The sequence below is a fragment of the Echiichthys vipera genome (assembly GCF_963691815.1).
Source record: "Echiichthys vipera genome assembly, chromosome: 6".
NCBI lineage: Eukaryota > Metazoa > Chordata > Actinopteri > Perciformes > Trachinidae > Echiichthys > Echiichthys vipera.
This window is the reverse complement of record NC_139831.1, coordinates 6,530,385-6,554,280: the sequence shown is the minus strand read 5'-3', so window position 1 is coordinate 6,554,280 and position 23,896 is coordinate 6,530,385. Positions and strand designations below refer to the sequence as shown.

The window sequence follows — 23,896 nt, the reverse complement described above, 5'->3', positions numbered from 1 at the left end:
TTACATTGGCTCCCAGACAGCTACATGATACATTTCAAAGTACTGCTACTGGTTTACAAATGGTTTTGATCCAGAATACATGAGTGACATGTTAGTAGAGTATAAGCCCAGTAGAGCTCTAGAGATCTACAGACTCAGGTCAGATAGTGGAGCACAGAGTTCAGACTAGACACGGTGAAGCAGCATTTAGCTGTTAGGCTGCACACAACTGGAACAGACTACCAGCAGATCTGAAATCAGCCCCAACAGTGGGCACTTTTAAATCCTGGTTAAAAATCATTTTTCATGTGCTTATAGCTGAGTCTATCCCCAAAGCAATTTCAGTCAAAAGCAACTGGACTGGTTATTTGTCTAGGAAGACGTTTCACCTCTCATTCAAGAGGCTTCATCAGTTCATGTACTCATCTGACCGGGCTGGGACTGGACCAGGACCAGGACTAGGACCAGGCTGGGACTGGACCAGGACCAGGACTAGGACCAGGCTGGGACTGGTCCAACTAACTGGTGTGAGATCCAGGTATTTAACCTCTCACAAGGCCGATGATGTCACTGAAACCTTTTGTGCGCCAAGTGCCGAGCAAAGTCGAAACCAACTGCCCACCAACGACTGAAACTCTAACGACGGGCGTTGGCACTTGGAGCACAAAAGGTTTCAGTGACATCATCGGCCTTGTGAAAGGTTTAAATACCTGGATCTCACACTAGTTAGTTGGACCAGTCCCAGTCTGGTCAGATGCGTACATGAACTGATGAAGCCTCTTGGATGAGAGGTGAAACTTCTTCCTAGACAAATAACCAAGTCCAGTTGCTTTTGAGTGAAATTGCTTTGAGGACAACGGTGACCTGGACAAATGAGAAAAGGACTTATAGCTGAGTCCTTTTTAAATAACTTTAAACTTTATCCATTGTCTTTTCTTTTACTTTTTATTCTTCTTTGCTCCTGCTTTTAACTGTGTGTTTTGTTTCTGTATGTAAAGCACATTGAGTTGCCTTGGTATGAAATGCACTATATTAATAAAGATGCCTTGTCTTGCCACAGTAAAGGCCAAACCATATTAATTATTATTATTCCTACTATATTATAATTTATTATTATTTCCATTATTCACAACATGCTAATATAAACACTGCCATAATTATAATTACTAGTCATATTCCTATTATTTTATATAATTTAGTGTAAATGCTAATTTTGTGGTTGCTGCGCACCTCTGGGTCTCTCTCTCTCTCTCTCTCTCTCTCTCTCTCTCTCTCTCTCTCTCTCTCTCTCTCTCTCTCTCTCTCTCTCTCTCTCTCTCTCTCTCTCTCTCTCTTTCTTTCCCAAGGCAGACGGTCGCCCACTATAGAGCTGGGTCTGTTCCGACGTCCCTGCCTGTTAAAAGGAAGGTTTTTGTTGCCACAGTGTGCCAAATTGCTGCATTACGAATTGCTGTTGCTCATGGGAGAATTGTTGGGTCTCTTTAAATCAGAATAATTCATAGAGTGCGGTCTACCAATTCTCATTATCAAGATCATTAAAAACAAAATCTATACTGTTATTAGAAACAAGCAAACCTTTTTTAAATAAAAAAAATGTCAAGACCTTGGACTTAACAACTTGTCAGGGTTTATATTTTCAGGCGGGGAGGTTGAGGGCTGCAGGCGGTGTAAGCTGACACCCCATATAAGCCTCAGGCTCACCCAGACAGCCTATCTGGAGAAGACAGATAGTCTGCTTTCATTTGCTCACTCAACTACTTTTTGAATAAAGGTAGCATTCTCGGAGGGAAACTAGAGTGGGTCAAGTATGCAGTCAGTCAGATATTCATGCCAAACAGTGAAATCATTTTTCTCCCCCTCTACCTTTCGTAATGTAGTAGTGCAGCCATGTTTGTCCGTCTACTGACATCCTTTTGAACTCCTGTCATGAGGGGTTACTCACACCTAAGAGGGTCTGCAATATATATATCTCCCAGCACCATTTTTTGCCTGCGGTAGAGCTTCAAAAGATTCAAAGCACAAGAGTGACTTCCAACCTCGGCAAGCGCGATCCTCTGATGCGTGACGGACAGGTTGGAGGAAGTGTCGTGGCGTTGGGATCGCATCACATCTTGAGCTGGTTGGGTGTTGGTGTAAAGGTGTGGAACAGCGTACGCGTGCTGTGTGTGACTCGACTGCAAAGTTGCGAAATGTTGCTGTTTGGGAATCCTAATTACCCACAGGAAAATACAACACACTAACAACTGGTCTTGAACCCCAAAGACAGATTCTGACATTTGGGAGAAGGTCAAAGATAATTACTGTGTGAGACTCTATTCATGAGGAGGGTACAAGAGGAGATTGTTTGTGTCTGAGAAAAAAAAATGCTTCCAGATTTGAATAAGAAGGTTACGTGTGTCAAAGCCCTAATTTTACACGACTACATATTGACAGTTGACAGCTAATTTTTAAATACCATTTTTAATCAGTTAAAGCTGTGGTAGGCTTTTTTTTTTTGGCATTGTGTTCCGAGAACAAACTAGACTTTTTCACCTGTTCTGTTTTCAGGCTTAAGAAAATCTAGCCTGTGACGGAAGACTCTGGCCAGTCACAGGTCCCTCTCTCTCCGCATGTGAGGGGGAAGGGCTCAGGACGGAGAGGGGAGAGGGAGCTGCAGGAGAAGGTCTCACTCTACTTCAAAGTCTGTTTTTTCTTGTTTTTGCATTCTGCCTCCTGCAGCTTTAATATGCATATCAAAAATTGTTAGTAAAGGTCATTCAGCTGAACATTAAAAAGGCAATAGATGAATCAATTATGAACATTACAGCTGCAACTAATGATTATTTTCATACTCGGTTATTTTTATGATTAGTCAATTAACTGTTGAGGGAAAAAATGTTAGAGAATTTGAACCCAAGGTGATGTCTTTAAATGCCTTTTTGTCCGACTAACAGGCCGAAAGACGAAAACATCCACTTTACAAGGATGCAAAACAGAGAAAAGCAGCACATCCTCACATTTCAGAAGCCAGAAACAGAATATTAAATTTGTTTTATGTTTACCGACTAATCAATTAATCGACTTGTTTCTGTTTCAGCACTGAAAAATATTCGTAGTTGCAGTGCTAGTGTACACCAACAAAGAGAATGATAAAATGAGAGTCAGAAATGTCTTCCTGTGAAACCGGGAGACGGAGGTAGAATAGATAGAAGCTCCATTGCTTCCCTCACAGAGACTCTATCATGTTGCATCACAGGATATAAACTATTAAGAACCGACAGGATAAATTATTAAGAGCTCCATTTGCATTGCTCTTTTATCCCCCCCTTGAAGAAAAACAGACCAACGTCATGACTTATACATACGAGTTTTGCGTGCGGAGTCCTCCACAAATAGCGAAGATATGTCCTCATCTACGCCAGCGTCGTTTTTGGCTATGCAGGTATAGGCGCCGGTGTCCTCAAAGTGCACGTTGCTGATGTGCACCTCACTTCCATTAGCTTTGAGGAACAACGGAGAGAGAACAGACAAAAAAGACAGTTTGCCTTTCAGAAAGAGATAAAAGGAGTCTTCCACACTGCCATCCTCTGCTACCATTACTCTGTTTCATAACAGTTCTCTAATGTGTTTGGACGGAAGGTGAGAGGTTTGTTTCAGGGAGAGTTCTAAAAAAGTAGGAGTTCAAAGTAAGAATGTAGCACGTCTCGCACATGCTGTGTTCCTGTGAATACTGGGACGGGTTTCTGCTTTAATGTTTTTATGTACAACCTCAAAAGAACAGTACTGGGCTTGTCGCTGTTAATTGAAAGAACTACAAAGGGCAAAATACACACTGGCCGAAGGGCGCGCGGCAAAACTGCATCAATTACGGCGTGTGGGCATGCGCCGGCACCGGTGCACTTGCCTCCCCGCGACACTTCACACCATGCCGCCCCTGAAAAAACACTTTTTTTAAAAACTTCCCACTCAGTCCCGCCTTGTACAGCCCGTCACCTCTTGCTATTACTGTCTCTCATGTGTGTCGAAGAATGGATGAAGAGAGACTCGTCGTTAAAGATGAGAAATATCCTGAGCCATACGACAAACACAGTCATTATAAAGACAACGGCAAAGAAGCTCTGGAGATGGGCTGGGACATCAAATTTAAGTATTAGGTGTCCACACATGATTTTGATGCTGATGACTGATATATATCATAATATATAGCACATATCCGTGTAAAATTGTTTTAACATTTAGTGTTATTGAAGTCTATCTTATAATTTATCTTTATTGCCCAGCCCAACGTAGTAGCAGTGTTAGTGTGATGACAGTCATGGTCATGTAGTAGCAATGATAATGACATTTTAGTCGTAATAGCAGCAATGATAATGACATTTTGGTCGTAATAGCAGCAATTCTAGGAGCAACTGTAACAGTAAACGATCTAGTAACAGCAGTAGTAAAATAATAATGGAAGTAGCAGTAGTGTGAATGAAAAAAAATACATGTATAAATGCAGTGAGCAGTAAACTCTTGACTCTCTACCTTGCAGGGTGAGTTGTTTGGACAGCTTGGTCGTGATGTCCATGCCGTTCTTCAGCCATGCCAGCTGGGGGCTAGGGATTCCCTCAGCGTGGCAGCGCAGGCTGGCTGTGACACCCGGCTCCCTGGCTTGGCTCTCTGGGTACACTTGGATAACAGGAGGAACTGGAAATGTCGGAAAAAAGAGGAGAGGGAGGAGAGGGAGACGGTCGAGAGGAATAAATGCACTACATCCCACAGTATTGTTCCAAATGTTGTCAACATAAGCACCACTTGAGGAACGAGGCAACTTTATCAAACAAGTTTTAGAGAAGATGCCAAGTCCTGAACTTGTGGTTTGACATTAGCACAAACTATCAATCGGATACATTCAGCATTGCTGAATGCTTTCAGATAAGGTTACTGTGCTCTGTGAAGCCAAACAAATCAGAGAGATAAATACGGGAGAGAACCTCTGTTCAGACATTATTGATTATGCTTGGTAGCAATTGATTTCATGTAACCTTCTGTCAGGAAGGGAATAAGGGGATAAAAGCACAGAAACCAAAATGTGTGAAAAAAATTAAAGACACAAACTAAATGCCAGCGTCTTCTCCAAGCTGTTCCAAAAGCTGACTTTACACATCTCTGCACTGTGCGCCACTCTCACGCTGGAGTTACACATCTTTACTCTGCCCCGAAGCAAAAGCAAACAAAAACACCCTCCGACATACTGTACTTCCAAGAACCATAAATCAACATAAATCAATAAAACACACAAATATATTAATGATATGCATTTATGCAGTGGCTGAGAATATGCCACAAGTTTTGCTCTACACCCTGTGGCTAAATTGTTACGAGTTTTGCTCCACGAAACATTGAAAATATCAAAAGAATGAATTTGAATAATCCTTTAAAGGAAGACGCCTTTCCCGAGTAGCATAACAATGATAAAGCCCTTCAAAAAGGATAGTAGTATCTCTGAGGAGACTCTCCCGCAAAAATGTGGGGGACTGAAACTTGGACGGTGATAATCAACTGTTTACAGAAGGACCACAAAAAAAGCAGCATATGTCATTCCACAACAGCCTGTCACATATGAGACGACAACCTGGCAGCCGTTTAAGAGCAGGACGTGCCGGACATCAAATGTCTCTACCACTCCATCTTGTTTCAAGCAATGCCTCATAGCCTCCGTGGCCCAAATCAGTGTCCTATTTTTTTCTGAAAGCGACTTCAGAGACGTGAGCGCAGGATGGAAGTGAGAGTCTTGGCAGACAGACGTGGCGTAGAGGCCATTTCCTGTGAGCACTGGGTTAGAGGAAGTCTCTACTCAGCCAGGTGAGGGGAACTGACTGAAGATTGTGGCCACGGCCATCTGGTTACCACGGCACTCCTGGGCTTTGGAGCTCATGTCAGCCTCGCTGCCAACACGGCATCCAGAGTGGGCCACCGAGGGCTCCTGTGACACTCAGGTTACTTTACCAATCGCAGTCACAGAAACACTTTTACACCGAGGGCCCTCATCAGTAACAAGGCTGGCTGAATAGAGCCCATGGAGACAATTCATTTGTGTCATCTTTTAAATTAGGATTATTAATATCCTCACACATGCACATACAGGCGTACAGAAGATGTGGGTGTTTGCAGCTCTCTCGTTTTCTTCTTCTTCTTTTTATCTGTGTCTCATGTTTACTCTGAATCACTCTGTGACATCGCTGTTTGTTAAAGTACTTCTGCGCAGGATGTTTGTTTGAATCTATAGCTTTACGTCAATCCTATGCACAATCAATACAGTGTACAGTGATCTCATTATTTCTAAAGGTATATACTGTACTTTTAGAGTAATATTTCAATTATGTGACTTGCATTTTCACCCCACAGGATCCCTGCATGACTGAGCACGGTTTTGGATTCTGCTATAAAGAAATTCCTATCCATTATGCATTTAATATCGTGTCAATGAGTGTGTTTACATGCATGCTAGTAAACGGGTTATGATCCGGTTTGTGAAAAACAATAGTAACTCCACAATTTGGAGGAAAGTATTAAAACAAAAAAATCTGATCATCTCATCCACTCTTCGCGACATCAGCGGTTCAATCGCTGACTCCTGCCGCCTCCTGCCGCCTCCTGCCGCCTCCTGCCGCCTCCTGCCGCCTCCTGCCGCCTCCTGCCGCCTCCTGCCGCCTGTCTTTGGGCAAGACACTGAACCCAAAGGTCGAACCATTGGCGTGTGAAAGGCTGACGGTGACAAGTTGCGCAAAAGTGCTTTTAGTGTCGGAACTCTAGAAAGGCGCTTATGTAAGTCCAAGTCCATGGCTGAAATAATTCAATTCAATTCAATTTTATTTACAGTGCCAAATCATAACAAAAGTTATCCCAGGACACTTTAAAGACCACACTCTATGACTTATTTATGATTTACAAAGACCCAACAATTAGATGAGTTGATTTGTTGATCCCTTGGAAATTAACTGGCAACTGTTTTGATATGTGATTAATCATTTATGTGACTTTTTAAGTAAAAACTGCCAAACTTTTGCTAATTCAACCTTCTAAAACGTCCGAATGTAATGCTCACCTCTTGTTCTTTTCACTACTTACGTTTATGTATTTCCCTAGGGTAGGGAGTTTATTTTTGTTGTTCTTGGGCAAAAAAAAAATCCATAAGAATCTTTCCCCATATTGTAATTCAGGTGTTCTGAGAGAAAGCTCGCCTAGATAGCGAATCTAGCCGTGACGGGAGGCTTTGGTCAACCACAGGTCATTTCAGTCAGAGCGAGTGTGTTCCTGTTGGTTCAGGACAGAGAAGAAGAGCTGCAGGAAGAGGTTTCACTCTGCTTCAAATGTATAGTTTTGTCTACTTTAAGAGAATTCCTCTGGCATCATTATTATCATTATTTCCTGATGTTTTACAGGAAAACAAGAAATCACAAATATAATCTATCACGTCAATCTATCACAAATATAATATAATCACGTCCAGCTGGGAGGAGGCCTTGGGGAAGACCCAGGACCAGGTGGAGAGATTATATCTCCACACTGGCCTGGGAACGCCTCGGGATCCTCCAGTTAGAGCTGGTTAATGTGGCCCGGGAAAGGGAAGTTTAGGGGTCCCCTGCTAAAGCTGCTGCCCCCGCGACCCGACCCCGGATAAGCGGATGAAGATGAGAGATGAGACAAATATAATCTGCAGATTTGATTGAGAATGAGCATTAGATGTTGGGCACGCTGTATCGCTGTGCATCATTATTTCTGCAGGAAGACGCGTTGTGTTCTAAAAATAGACTTGGAAAAACGAGTACTTGATTGGCCCGCGAGAAATTGATGCGATCCCTCAATCTACTCGTGCCCATCCGAATGAAATGCTAATACTTTCTTCCTCAACCACTGAGGTAACTCAATCAGTCCAAAGATGACAGATATGCTGTATGTCGAGGAGTGGAGGAGCACCCGGCACTTGTATAAGGGGTATGAGGGGGAATGTTAAACCATGTAAGCTTAACATACCAAATATAATCAAAGCTAGGATACTAGAGTGCATGCAAATGTACTCAAAGAGTCAACAGTTCCCTTGCCTCAGGCTGAACTTAGAATAAGTAAGTAATGCTCAATTTGAATGCGATGAATTATTCATAGTTTCGTAAATGTATGGCAATTTATCAACAGGGGCCTATGTACGATTAAGATATATGATCAGATGAGAATTCTTACTGTACAAGAGCAAGGTTAGAGCCATGGTGTGTGTGTGTGTGTGTGTGTGTGTGTGTGTGTGTGTGTGTGTGTGTGTGTGTGTGTGTGTGTGTGTGTGTGTGTGTGTGTGTGTGTGTGTGTGTGTGTGTGTGTGTGTGTGTGTGTGTGTGTGTGTGTGTGTGTGTGTGTGTGTGTGTGTGTGTGTGTGTGCGTGTGTGGCATTGGTTGGACAGATTCTAGGGCCATGGCACACATGGCGTGCACCTATTTTGTTTTCCCCCCAATCACAACAGCCGATTAATCAACAGCCGTATTGTTGCGAGCCTGGGTCATAAATAAAAACCTCTCAGGCAATCTCACAAAGTCGTGTTAATGAGTGTGTTGGAATTAAAGCAAAATAGATCCACATGACTTTAAATTCGAGAGAAAGACTGCAATACCGTCACAGTTGTCAGTAATTGGTTAATTTTTCCGTGACGGACCCTTAACTTAAGTGTTTTCAGCTCCTGTCACATTATTAGAGAGAGAGAGAGAGAGAGAGAGAGAGAGAGAGAGAGAGAGAGAGAGAGAGAGAGAGAGAGAGAGAGAGAGAGAGAGAGAGAGAGAGAGAGAGAGAGAGAGAGAGAGAGAGAGAGAGAGAGAGAGAGAGAGAGAGAGAGAGAGAGAGAGAGAGAGAGAGAGAGAGAGAGAGAAATGAATTAATTAATTACATGAATTACTTTTGCTTTATGCTTAGTGATATGCGCCCTATTGAACTGAATGACGTTTTTTTCCCAGGAAAATGCATTTGAAAAAGAAAGGCCATCTCTTATTCAAGGGCTTGACGTAAATGTCATTATACGATCAACGATTTTACTCCGAAGAAGAGGAAAATGGTGAAAAGGGTTAGGGTGGAAAACCAGAGAAAGAAGGTTTTCAATGGTTAAACACACTAATCCACATAAGACTTATAATCCTTATTCTGTTTGAGATGCTAAAGTGGAATTATAAATACCTTCAGGCTACAGTTTATCATGTTCAATAACTCAATTTCATTATTTTTCTCTCTAAAAATATTAGTTTATCTTCGTATTTCTGTATTTTTGTGTGATTTAAAAGATGCAAAATACGGTATGTCTTTCCTACAATAATCATTTCTTTTAACCTTTAGAATCTCGCTGGAAAGCGGTGCTGAGAAGGGGAGACACTGTAGGTATCTTATTATCAGGAGGGTCTTTTCTCAGGGCTTATACGGTATAAAGAAATATCTTCGCATGCTATTGAGACTGATGGAAAAAAGATAGCATGGCATCAAGCTCACATCTCATCTCATTCACCTTTTTGGATAGATTGCTTGTGAGAGTTGAGAAGCTGGAACGGGTTGGTACTTTGTGCTAAAGATCTCCAATCAAAGCTGGCAACACCACCGCAGGAGTCAGATAGGTTACAGTAGAAGAGTAGGTGCAGCGTGTGGAGAGGTGCTATTACAGAGTGTGCGACTGCAGGCGTAATCAGTGCTGGGTATATAGAGGTCGGCGGAGGCAGAACAGAAGTTGCAGCTGAGTCCTCTGTAGGTTTGATGGACCTAATTCAACCAAGCATCTGTGATGGGAGGGACACACTGCCTGCCAAAACTCCAGTAACCCAGCCTAGATTTCTACGCAGCTCAGCAGAGCACAATTATACACATAACTGCTGAAACATTTGTATTAAAACTGGGCCTATTTAGTAAGCAGAGGATAAGGTTATTTAAAAAAAAAAAAAAAAAGCCAGTGTCATTAAAAAGACAATAAAAAAGAATTAATGTTACATATGAAGGCAATGCAGATGTTCTTAGTCATTTAGTTTGGATTTGGGGATTGCATGCACAGAAGGATATACAGTATGTAAATGGACTTGTGCTTATATAGCACCTTTCTAGTCTTCTGATTACTCAAGGCGCTTTTACAGTGTTTGTCACATTCACCCATTCACACTGATGGCAGTGGACATCTACATACCATCTATTCTAACCATTCACACCACATTTACACACCCATGCGCAGCAATTCAGGGTTAAGTGTCTTGCCCCAGGACACTTTGACATGCAGACTGGGGGAGCTGGGGATCAAACCACTGATCTCTCGAATGGAGGTCGACCCACTCTGCCACTCTGCCATGTAGACTACAGTTAGCCTGGTCCTAGACCATTTGAACAAGTGGTCGCTGTGCTTATTACTATTTGTTCCCTTTGGCTAGTGTGTATTCAGATGAGATCAGGCAGTGCGGAGTAAACACAATGAATGGGAATAGTCCATTTAGGTAAGGTCCTTCAATTGCAGTTTGAAATATTGAGATCATAACAATGATCTGATGGAAAACAACAGCCTAAGTGAAGTATAGAATCTACTTGAGCTACATAAGGGGGTTGAACAACAACAGTATGACACACAAATGGGCCATAAGTGACACTCCCACCACTGGACAACCCTGTGGCATATTGGTGGAGCTGCCGGAGGCTATGCGAATGCAGCCTGAGAGGAACAATGGACCAATCAGAGGAAAATTTGCGGGCTAAGCTACATTATAGTGACCATCACCACAGAAAAACCGTGGTGAGATGGACTCAGCTGTTATTATAAGTAAACCTACAGAGATAAAACTCCTAAATCAGAATAGTTTTTGGTCATTGGGATTTTTTTAAGCTCCATTTACGTAGCTTCATCTTAGGTGTGTGTCTACAATCTTGAATGTGGTTAAGTTTTTATCGAGGTTGAGCCCCATTGCGAATAAAGGCAGAGGGCAGGGTCTACACACATTTACCACACACTTCTAGTGGGTCACAGGTGATGATTGAGAGGATTTTTTTTGTATGAGTTTTTAAAATGTTTGTTTTTTTAGGAAATGTCCGAGCCAAGGGCTATTATTTGATAGAAAATCTCACGAGTTCCCTCTGTGGCTGTGAATATAGGAGAAAAGGTACATCCTGCGCTGCTGTAGACATCTATTAATGATACTGCGGTTCAAACTGGTCACTCATCGCGGTCAATCAAGTTGTAAATTATTCAATTTCCTCCTAAGGTGGAACGAAATATTGGAAATGTGGTGAGCCAAGACTGAAAAACTATTAAACTAGAAAACTTTATGAAAAACAAGCAAAGTTTAGAAGGCTTTGGATGACTGCAAATTAAAGTGTTGCATTAAAAATAGTGGGAGGTTATTAATTTATGTACGTTTATCTATAATTAATATAGTTTAACACAGATTCCGCGGATATTCTCAGGAGAATTGGGATAATTGTTGTTATTTTAGGATAAGCACTGTTTGCTTCTCAGAAATTAACTACAGAGCTACGTAAATGGCGAAAAAAATGGAATAAATATAATTATTGGTAGAGTATAATGACATGATTGTAGAGGGTATGCACGTGCCATCGATACTGAGAATGATGTATGTTTGCGGTTTCAGGAGTAGGTGGAGGGGGCTGCAAAACAACAGCTAACAATTAGCGGATGTGCCGGCTGATTACTCAGTTGCATCAATTAGGCAGATTAACTGTTTTCAATATATCAGCAGTCAGATGTTGCAATTTAGTAAATGATAAAAATTAAAGTTACAGTGAAACAGAAGGAGGCTACACGGTGGTGTGGTGGTTAGCACTGTCGCCTTGTTAGGTTAATTAATGACTCTGAAATTGCCGTAGGTGTGAATGGTTGTCTGTCTCTGTTCGTCTCTATGTGCCCAGTGATAGACTGGCGTCCTGTCCAGGGTGTACCCCGCCTCACGCCCGATGTCAGCTCGGATCGGCTCCAGCCCTCCACGACCCCGACAGGGACAAGCGGTTGAAGATGAATGAATGAAACAGAAGGGTCCGAGGGTCTTCATCTTCAGTAAAGTGAGCGAATCCTTCAAATTTGATGAATCAAAAGTGGCATGGTTAAGTGAGTACAGACTGCTGGCACCGCCCTCGTCCATGTTGTTGGAGAATGGAGAAATTAATAACTTAAACCTCAACTACATTCTGTTGGAAAAATAAACTTATTTTTTTCCCAATAGAAACCACTACACCCACCTCTTACTATGCTACTTTTCTGCAACAACCAACAATGTCAAGTATGATTTTCTGGGATGGGCGGTGTTAGCTTGTTGCCCCCAAAATAACATTTGATTGGATACATTTATGTGTGTGCCCCGAGATGAGTCATTCTTAGTACGGTATTTTCCGCACTATAAGTGCACCTAAAAACCTTCAAATTTCTCAAAAGCTGACAGTGCGCCTTATAATCCGCTGCGCCTTATATATGGACCAATATTGAGCCACGACAGGTCTCTCAACTACGGTAAGCAGCCGCCGACTCTATTTTCCCCCGTAGAAGAAGTAACGCGCGGTGCATGTTGAGATATATGACTGCGCAAAGCGTGCCGTTTCATTTCCATTTGTGTGTTTGTGTACAGAGCCCAAAATGGCTCCTATTAGGAGACACGCTTACGACGCAGAGTTTAAACTCAAGGCCATTAGTCACGCAGTAGAACACGGGAATAGAGCAGCAGCCAGAGAGTTTAACATGAACGAATCAATGGTGCGGAAGTGGAGGAAGCAACAAGAGGACCTGCGCCAAGTAAAGAAGATTAAACAGAGTTTCCAAGGGAACAGAGCGAGACGGGTTGTTGAACAGAGAGCAGCAAGTAGAAGTACAATCACTATTCGACTGAAGGCAACGGCGCTAGCACGAGAACTTAATATCAATGAATTTAGAGGCGGTCCTTAACTTAACCCCAGCCTCGACTGTAGCGTCTCTTCTATGCGCCTTATAACGCGGTGCTCCTTATATATGAAAAAAGTTTCAAAATAAGCCATTCATTGAAGGTGCGCCTTATAATGCTGTGCGCCTTATGGTGCGGAAAATACGGTATTTTACAGGATGAGAAAAGAGATATATATTTGGCACATGCCAAGAAAAGAATAATCAATCAACACAGGATTCACACTTGGATTGAAAGGTATAAGGAAGTGAAGTATCGGAGCATACTGTAAGGTGTTAATTGGTTTTCAATCTAATTTCAATCCTACATTTCTGGTTAATGCCATCATCAGACCTGCTGCAGTGACTGATTAATCAGCTTGCACATCGGTGTTTGTTAACTACTTACCTCTACCTTCTAATGAAAGGCTTTACAGTGAACACACAAGGCTTGAAATTACAAATGTGCCCCTGGCTTTGTTTTAAGTGACTCTACTCTTACATATTGATATTCACTTCCATTAAATGGTGACATGAATGCATTGATTCAGTTAAATAAAACATTTTTTTTTTATAGAGAGACAAAGAGAATGAAAAACATAGACAATAATATAAACAGTGCGGACGTTAAAAGTGCAAAGATTTAGCAGAAAGCTAAGGTGAACATAAAAGTTTTCAGTCTAGTTGTAAAAGTGGTCAGAGTGGGTGAAAGTCTCACATCTTCAGGAAGTTTATTCCAGTTGTTTGTTGCATAATGACTGAAAGATGCTTTCCCTTGATTTGAGTTTACTCTGCGAACCGCTAACAGATTGGTCTCAGAGGATCTTAGTGATCTAGAAGGCTTATGTAGTGGGAGCATATCAGTGATATACCTCGGCCCTAGACCATGTAGTGATTTATATGTGAGCAGGAGGATTTTGAAATCAATCCTCTGACGTACAGGAAGCCGGTGTAATGATTTAAGAATTGGTGTAATGTGCTCACATTTTCTGGTCTTTGTTAGAACTCTAGCCGCAGCGTTCTGAACGAGCTGTAGCTGTCTGACAGTTTTTTTGTAAACTTTGGTAGCATCCACTATCTCGGTTGAAGACATCAATTAATGTTCTTTCTTGTAGCTACAGAGAACCATGAAACTGTTCTTCTGCCCTCTAAAACAGGAAAGGTGGGTTATTTGCCCTTTGAAAATACCTAACTTACTCACTCCAGCGGTGTGTATGTGTGAACACTAATCACCATTTCATCTCGCAGTCGTGAAAATGAAAGAAACGAGCCGGTCGGTGGGATTTTTTCCCCTCAGAACTTGATTCAGACAAGATGTGAGAGAAGTTTCATTCTGATGTGTTTCTGAGAGTGTCAGGAGAGCCACTGCCAGGAGAATGTGACACAGCGGGGCTGACAGCTCCATCATAAAGCTCCCCAGCCACTCGTCAATCACCCAGCAAGGCTCCCGTTGGCCATGGCGCTCTAGAAGATGAGCAGAACGGAGACACACACACAAATACACACCAAAGCAAAGGATACACAAACACCATGGCAGGAGACCACTCTACCATCACACTGATAGGAGATTTCCAACTAAGCCTGGAAGACCTGTTAAAACTCTTCAATCAAATTCAGCTCATGGCTGTTGCTGAAAACACAGCAGTCATTACCGGTGGATTGTGAGAACTGGCCAGGTAACTGAACATCGCACACTCAACACCTGCTATACCTTAACATGTGCCCTCTCTATCACAAACAAACAATTGGCCATACACCACTATGACACACACACATGCACGCGCACAAAAAATGACAAAGCCTCCTCTCTCAGTTGTGATTACTCCCTCACCTGAGCCTCATGCCTTTAAGGCACATGTGGGAGTGATCCAGCTCAGACAACACTTTTATCCAAAGGTTGAATCCGATGCATTACATGTACATCACATAGCTGGTGGAAAAAGTGCTTTTCAAGGGTAAAACCAAAGTAAAAACTGCTGGATCGCGTTTAAAAAAAGATCTGGGACAGAAATGAACAAGTTTAATGGATTTCCAGGGAGTACCATAATGTCGTGTTTGCATGATCTTTCTGTCAATTCTCTTCTTTTTGGTGTGTTTTTGTAGATTGAGTAGATTTAAGATTACAATTAAAGCAAACTAGTCCTTGGTAAACATGTTGCTTAAATGAATAAAAGCAATCAAATATAGAAACTTAATATCAAACAGCATAATATGAAATGTTCCTTATTTTTAAGAGAGTCACTGTATATATATATAAATTCAAAATATGGTGGGTGGTTACTATGTAATTTTCAGATTTCAGTTCTGGGACTGTGTACAGTCTTTTTATTCATTTATAGAAGCTAAGAGAAACAACTAATATTATCAAGAAATTATGTTTAATCCAAAAAATCAATTGGCATGTTGTGATATTTAACAACAACAGTGATAAGAGTATGTTTAGGAACTGATATAGCATGTATGTATGTATGTTTTTGATCATTTACAGGTGGAACAGCTTCAGTCCGACGTTCGAAGTGGTGAGCACTTGAAAGCTTCACTTGAAATCGCCAAGACCAACAGATATGGCCGCAGGTCAGATTATCACCCAAGTCCATCTTTGAACATTGGCCTAAGGTCCAAACACATACAAACTACTCTACGCTTAAACATGTTGGTCATCATAGACAGCTCTAACCAAGTGCAAAAAAACAACACAGTTTATATCAGGCAGGTCGTTTTTCCAGAGAGCCGCAATTTAGGATTATTTTCATTGTCACTTCAATATTTCTGCCCATTAACGGATTTGTTTATGAGACGTTGATGTTTTCTTTCTTTAACCTCATTTTATTCCATTTAGGCCTACTGTCATATATGGCAAAGAGAAACAATAAATAGTCACAGCTGAAAAGCGGGCATTAAATAGTATTTTGCATTTTTGCATGAAAATTGCTACAAAAGATGAATTCATTATGAAATTAGTTGTTATACTGTTGATTGACTAATTGTTCAGATCTCAATTACGTCACTACCTGTTTCTCTGTAATTACCCGAAATGAAGTACAAAACTCTGATGTCCCCAGGTGGCTCATACTCTCTAGAGTGCGTATACTCTGAAGTCCTTTTCTGCACAGCAACAGTCAGAGCGTTCCTCCAATGCAACATGCTGTCAGATGTGGGCAACACTCTCGCTCTCTGGGGAATATTCGTCAGCAGCCCTGGGAAGAGAGACCGCCAAGCCCCTATCAAGGATTGTGGTTCAAGATCTGCTGCTGTGAATCGAGGTTAGCTCGACTACTGGATATCTACTTGCTACGGTTCCACCTTTTACCTCTGGCCGGTTCCCTTCGAACAATCACTTCCCAGGTCCGAGGGCCAGTTTTGTACAGAGAGAGCTACAAACCACATCCTTCGCCTGCATACTGCTACACCTACATGGTGGACGCCTCACATTACTGCCCAGCAAGGCCCCATGGGTATAGGCTCAGCCACTTTGCCCTTTCTATGAATCACTTGGGAGTCTCTTCCTGGAGCTGTTAACCCCCCAACAACACAACTGCCAGGGTTACACAACAGGGTTACAGGGGCACACAACCCCCCACCAGCATAATCTGGTAATTCTCAGAAGGGTATTACTAGATCGTTCTCAAAAACAGCGAGAAGGCGATAATGAATGACATTGACAAACAACTGCACATGTATACTGCATCAGTAATAATAACTATAATAAGAACTTAATTTGTATCACGCCTTTAAAAACAGCAGTTTACAAAGTGCTTTGACAGCGCAAATCAAAATACACATAAATACAATACAAACAAAACCAATAAAAATGATATTTATAGTCAAATCCAGTACAACATAACCATATTTACATATCATTGTACAGAAAGAAGGGGCATCATTAATGGACTAAGGAAATTAAGATTAGCTTAAGGTGCTTGCAAAGAAAAATAAAAAGATAAAAAGACAATTAAAAAATGACATCACAAAAAAAATTTGTTTTAAGAAGTGATTTAGAAGAGGACACTGATTCAGCATGCCTTATCTCCGTGGGCAGGTCGTTCCAAAGCTCATGTGCTCAGAAAGAGTAGTCGGGTCACTTCTGGTTTTGAGCCTCAGCCTTGGAACAGTTCAGAGAGACCCACCTGCGGATCTAAGGCTGCCAACAGGCTCGAATATGGTCAGCGTGTCTGAGATGTATTCTGTAACTAGACCTGGACGAGCTTTAAAAGTGATCAGTTAAACCTTAAAATCAATTCTAAAAACGTACAGGGAGCCAGTGAAGCGAGGCTAAATTTGTAGTGGTGTGAGGTCGTCTGTTAAAACCAGTGAGAAGCCTCGCCGCTGAGTTTTGAAAACAGCTGGAGGTGTGAGAGGGATTTAGGGTTGATGCCGGTTGGAAGGGAGTTGCAGTAATCTCAACGGGAGAGTATGAGGGCGTGGACTACTTTTTCTAGGTCAGACTGTGATAGAATATTTTGGATTTTTGAGATGGTTCTGATGTGGAGGAAGCAGGACTGAACAACTTTGTTTTAGACCCTACCGAATTTTAGACCCTACGAAAATGGAGTTATGGGCAGGAGAAGGAGGGTGCCCGGCTAAAAAGAGCTATGTGCCCTGATAGACTGGCGTCCTGTCCAGGGTGTACCCCGCCTCACGCCCGATGCCAGCGGCTCCAGCCCCCCGCGACCCTCTGAGCGACAAGCAGTTGAAGATGGATGGATGACTAAAATTGCCAAAATACTATCTAAATAAAAATAGTAATACAAGCTTTACTTTCCTATCCCAAGCACTATCTTTAATCTAACTGTACCTATTATATCCATATATTTATTAGCCTATATTGAGTTATTGTATAGGCCTACTAAAAGTTATAATTGTGTGGCGTTCTGAAGTATACAGGGCTTCCAAAGTCACTCTTTACTGCAGACAAAAACTCATGGACAGAATACTCTTTGGAGCTGAGCAACACACTCCATTCATTCACCTTTTCCCGCGAACACAATAACAACACCTGTCGCCTCTCTCTGACGTCAGACCCGCGCCCCAGTCTCACAATTGTAAAAACTCTGAATTAATGATTTCAGCAGGCTATTATTGGTCAAAACCAAACACAACCTATGTAGTCAGGTCAAAGTTGATCTTTATAGCAAATTTAAAAACAGCCAAGGACGTGGATTATTTGCGGGACTTTGCGGAGGATCACCCGGACTGTGGCAGCGTTGTAGACGCGTGTGGTCCGGATTATGGGGTGTCCAATGAAGATGGTGGTGGTTGGGGAGAATAGTGGGGGTGAGGGGGGGACTGCTGCTGTTTGTCACTACGCTGTCGAGCAGGTGAGTGCCGGTGCGTGCCCGCGCTTTCAGCCCCGAAGGAGGAGAGGGATTAACCGAAGACCTCCGGAGCGTCACGGCCATGTGCAGGAGCCTGTGTGTCGGGAGGCTGGGGTCACTGGCCCGGATGTGGAGCAGCGAGTCCTCCCATCTGAGCTTGGCACCACTGGCTTGGGTTTACCACTGTCTGCGGGCTCCGTTCTCAGAGGAACCGGGTCGGGGCGAGCTGGAGCACCGGGTTCACCACGGTGATGGTGGTGACAGCCGCCAGATCCGTGTAGTGGTTTAACAGCCTCTTGCGGCCTTGGACTACAACCTCAGACCAGGAGGTCGATCTGTTGGGAGTGGAGCAGGGGGACAGCCGTGGAGTGGTTTGCTGCATTCAGGGAGGCGACCTGTTTACTCCTGAGAGCCTTCTGATGTCCTCCTTCAGGTCAGACATTATTATTTATTTTGTTTATTATTATTTGCGAGCAGAAGTCGTATGTCAGCATCAGGAAGCATGGTGCATGAGGATGTAATGCTAGTGCTGCCTGGTTGAAATGTTTGTTTGGGAACCAGGCAGCACTAGGTTGGTCTGGCTCCAGACTCAAAATCCTTCTTGTGGTTAAAAATGTAAAGATAGAAGAGACAATGCACATGAATCTGACCTAAAACCATGGATTTAAAAGGATGCTCATATGCTGTATGAGCATCAGCATATGTGTGTTGTATCATTAATATCTGCTAGATAACAGCTTTAGAGCTACCTTTTGACACAAAGGCCTTAATTTTATCCATTAGAAATACTTCTATTTCAAATTCATTCATTCATTAATCTTCAACCGCTTATCCCGGGGTCGCGGGGGTAGCTGGAGCCGATCCCAGCTGACATCGGGCGTGAGGCGGGGTACACTCTGGACAGGACGCCAGTCTATCGCAGGACACATAGAGACGAACAGAGACAGACAACCATTCACACCTACGGGCAATTTTAGAATCATCAATGAACCTAACACGTGCATGTCTTTGGATTGTGGGAGGAAACCTGAGTACCCGGAGAAAACCCATTATGTTTTCAAAATGAATGCAGCTTCCCAGAGTGGAAAACTACATTATTCTTTAAGCAGCAGAAGTGGTGGGTGTATTTGTGGATTCAACCAAGCCTTTCATTAATTTACCCCAAACAGCAATTTGTTTTCTGCTTAAGTGGCTGGGAGAGTGGACAAACTTTGCAGCCGCAGTACTAATTAGATGTAACTATATTGATTCCTGTTGGTAAGGTGGGGTCACTGCAACAACAAAAGGACTACAAATCAAAGAAGACCTCACACAGCACACCGAAGAGAAAGAATAATCACAACAAATTGTACATAATTGAAGATAATTTTCGTCAATATGAAGCAGACATACAAAGAAGCGGAAATATACAAAAAGTGCGTGTGTAAAATCCACCAGAGACACTTGGACGAGGCAGTGTGTAAGTGGGCAAAGCAGGGATGAAGCAACAAACTTTCAGTATATAAACCTCTCCGTCTGCTTCATAGGGAAATCAAAGGTTTCTCAAAGTACCTCCAGTCTAAATTTAATCATCTCTTCTGAGTAAAACTCCAAATTCTGTACATCTTGTCGTTCTCATGTGGCCGCAAAGTGATGGACAGCAGTTTCGAAGAATTACTCTTTCAGCTGTCTCTTAATTGAGTTTTAGAAATTCTCAGTAGTCATGGCAGGGTGATAAGCTGGTCCCTGGACAATTCAGCCAGCCTATGAATGGGAAATTCACAGTGTGCTGTTAAAAAAGGTCATCTAGAAGTTTCAGTATCAATTACATCCAAAAGTCTCACGAGATTCACTCTGCTTCTCTGAACACAATAGTTGGTATAATAGGACCCTGCAGATCATTGCAATTAACCTTGGAGTAATCTATTAGAAGAATGACAATGAATGAACTGTCCGTCAAATGGAATGAAGATGCTTTCTACATCCATCTATTGTAGTTTATTCACATCCAACTCATTACCAGAATAGGAGAAATTCACACACACTCAATCCAGTCACCATTGCCCTCCACCTTTGCCCTCTCCACAAGGTCCCTGTTACAGCATTCATAAGGCCGGTTCACCACACTGAAGACTATCCAAAACCAATTAGCCAGAAGTGGAACACAAATCTCTTCACAGATAATGGGCACCAAGGCTGACTTAAAATACAGGCCTTCAGTCAAACAGATGTGGTGTTATGGGTCCGGTGTGGGTGACAAATCCATATCAAGCAAAGTAAAAGACGACAGTTAACGCGTGAGAACATTGATACAGTAATATTGTACAAAAAAAAAATGAAATACATTGCTAGAGTAATGTGGGACTGAGTCCTTACCCCAAGTGAATGAGTTCAAGTACCTCGGGATCATGTTCACGAGTGTGAGTTTGGGCTGGAGAATCGGAGCAGCGGGGGGCGGTGTTGCCGTCCCTCTACCGCACCGTTGTGACGAAAAGAGAGCTGAGCCGGAAGGCAAAGCTCTCGATCTACCGGTCGATCTTTGTTCCTACCCTCACCTATGTTCATGAAAGCTGGGTCATGACTGAAAGAACGAGGTTGCGGGTACAAGCGGCCGGAATGGGTTTTCTCAGGAGGGTGGCTGGAGTCTCCCTTAGAGAGAGGGGGAGAAGTTCAGCCATCCATGAGGAACTTGGAGTAGAGCCGCTGCTTCTTTGTGTTGAAAGGAGCCAGTTGAGGTGGTTCAGGATCATCTAGTAAGGATGCCCCCTGGGCGCCTCCCTAGGGAGGTGTTCCAGGCACGTCCAGCTGGGAGGAGGCCTCGGGGAAGACCCAGGACCAGGTGGAGAGATTAGATCTCCACACTGGCCTGGGAACGCCTCGGGATCCCCCGGTTAGAGCTGGTTAATGTGGCCCGGGAAAGGGAAGTTTGGGGTCCCCTGCTAAAGCTGCTGCCCCCGCGACCCGACCCCTGGATAAGCGGATGAAGATGAGAGATGAGAGAGACAGTGCTAGAGTAATGTCTTCTCTGTTTACAAAAATAAGATGCATGGAGACAAAAGGGTTCTGTTGGTTCACTGTATAATTCACAGGTCAAAGATAAACAGTGGATAACCTTTTTGAAACCTGTTTTGGGTTTGAATTAATGCAAATGTTACAAAACATTGTATTAACATTAAAATAATATTTACATACACAGCTGCTTGTGTCATGGTCAGAGGTTGGTATTAGTTATTTCCGATTGGTTGTCGATTTTACGAGGGCAGGTCTGACATAATATGATGCCCAGGGAAGCAAGAGTGAGAGTGGCGTGCTGCCGCAAACATAACCCTGTTTGTGGAGACAGTGATGGACAACGACTGCTTACACTCATGAAAAGTATTTCGCTTATTTTCAAGCCTGCATCCACACAGTCGAGTGCAAGACATGCTGGGGAAGGGGTGGAGCGACTGTGGATTCAGCTAGCTGAACTTACCTGGGTTTCGGGTAAGATCAGGCCCACATCCTTGTTTGTGTAAGTTAGGTAAGCTGTGTGTGTTAGTAGCTGGTACAGCCAAAGGACTGGATGGCAGTTCGATCCCCTAGACCTAACAACAAATGATTTAAGCAGTACAACCAATGCCAGGACACTAGAGCGTTCGTACCTTCACAACACTTCACTAACCCTAAATGGAAGTACACGTCACACTGTGTTCTGTCAAGCTACCTGTCAAACATTTCATGCATTTGATTTTATAGCAGTAAAATTGGTTTGTGGCATATGAAGGAGGACTTAAAATGAACCCAAACAGCACATGTAACAAGGACTGCTTCTTACAGGTCATACAGTTTACCTATTAATTTGCAGTGTCTCCATTAATAAGGAGTGCCATCAACAACGTTTCACAGAAACACTCTGTTTTGAAGTGCTGCTGGGGAGGGACCTTGTAGGAAAGGACCTTTGCTAAAAGTGGATCTCCACTTTTCTACACACTCTAATTTGCTGCACGCACGGTGTCAGGAGATTTTCATGTTTTTAAAAGAAATACAAATGTTCAGGTAGTGATGTGTGACCAGAATCACCAACCATGATTCAATTGGAACTGAAGGAGTGGGAAAATAGCTTAAAGCCATCAGACAAAGAAATGAGTGCAAAAACTCACACTTAATCAACAGAAAATCCAAGGGAAATATGTTTCTTACAAATGAGAGCTGTTTGAACAAATCCCTTTGATTGATGAAAAAGAGACTGACCCCTTTGACTCCTCTACTCTTTGTTGTTTAAACGTGCCTTGTGTGATCAGAGTGGACAGCGCTAAATAGAAGTGAAATTATCCCAAAAAATGGGTGTTTTGATTATGGTTTGTTACAGAAACACATGAAGAGGCGAGTGTGTCGGATGATGTGTTGTGTGACCATCCATTGTTCTGCCCGATGGAAGGAGATGTGTTAGATTCTGGGATATCTCCAGTTGTACCGACACAATCCCTACACTCACTGGCATGTGTACGTAGAAACCGTGAGCGGGGCCCTTCTGTTTTCAGCTGGAGACGCATAGAGACCGGTGTGAACAGCAATGTGTCAAAGCATTCTACACCACACGCCGTGGATGTCAATAATTGCTTAATACTTTCAGTTAAATCAGATTCACTGTCCGCGCGACAACGCAAGGGAGGCCGCCTGCTCTGCCTCTTACAGAACGCTAACATTTCTCACGCAAGATTTTATTGGCTGTATCAAAAGAAGGTCGTCGTCTACATAGACAGATACCAGAAGAGTATTCTGTCAAATTAATGCAAAACAAGTGGATGCCCTCATGAAAAACAAAAAGTATTCTCTCAAAGGAGATCACATGACAAGTGATTTAGAGATCAGATATACATCAGCTACTTCAGCTGGACTTCAAAAGTGGAAAGAGACTTGTTGTTGATAATAAGGCACCCACCATTGTGGCTGTTACTGTACAGCAATGATGACATTTCAGCAAAATCGTACATTCTGTCTTTCTGTCAGCCTCTTACCATTCACTTGAAGAGTGTGGGTCTGAAAAAGCTTCTCGTAGCCATCAGCATGACAGGTATAGTTGCCCATGTGGGTCGTGGTCACCTTGGTGATGTACAGGGAGCCGTCATCCCCAAAGTCCTAGCAGAGAGAGAAAGTGAAAGAATTGTGTTAATGATGTACTGGTGGTCTTCTTTCAACACTGTAGCTGTGATGTTTGAAGGCATTTGAAGCTGGAAATGAACGGTGTCAATGGAAATGCAACAAGCCTGCAGTGTGCAGATGATAATGTAAACATGTTTTAATAGCATAGGCAATGATGTCGTCCAAAAAGGCACATTATAGAGCAATGTCCATGACTCTAAGTCACACATTAAGGCCATTTGGTGCCAGAGAGAAAACAAATGAGAAAAAGAACTGTTAGAAAGTCACAGTTAAAAAAAAATTGTTTTCGGGTACATGCCATTTTTCCCATCAAAGGAAAATGATCAGATGAAAAGGGACTGCTGCTATTATTGATTAGCATAGAAATGACAGTGTTAGCTGCTTCAAAACTAAAACAGGGCAGTATAACGCTGCAGACATCGAAATCAAAATGACTCCTGCTGCTCATTTCAAATGTCAGTCCCTGAAAATGACAAAATGCAAGTTGTTACCCTTTGCTTAACATGCAGGTTGCCCAAAAAACACAAAACATGTTGCACTTCAGTTCTCATGTGGCCTACTTACAAAAAAAAGAAGAAGATGTTATTAAACTAAACCCTA

General features: G+C 42.6%; 1 protein-coding gene across 2 annotated transcripts in view; it reads right to left on the bottom strand.

Annotated features, from left to right (window-relative positions):
- Positions 1–23,896, bottom strand: part of fstl5 (follistatin-like 5) — a gene marked incomplete at its 3' end in the record, with an annotated part of 184,505 nt that overhangs the window by 40,614 nt on the left and 119,995 nt on the right. For both annotated transcript variants that reach the window (XM_083915590.1, XM_083915591.1), the window contains exons 8-10: positions 23,152–23,272; positions 4,486–4,647; positions 3,324–3,458 (exon numbers count right to left, since the gene is read on the bottom strand). In XM_083915590.1, coding sequence (XP_083771716.1) covers positions 3,324–3,458; positions 4,486–4,647; positions 23,152–23,272 — 418 coding nt within the window. The remainder of the gene's footprint in view (positions 1–3,323; positions 3,459–4,485; positions 4,648–23,151; positions 23,273–23,896) is intronic.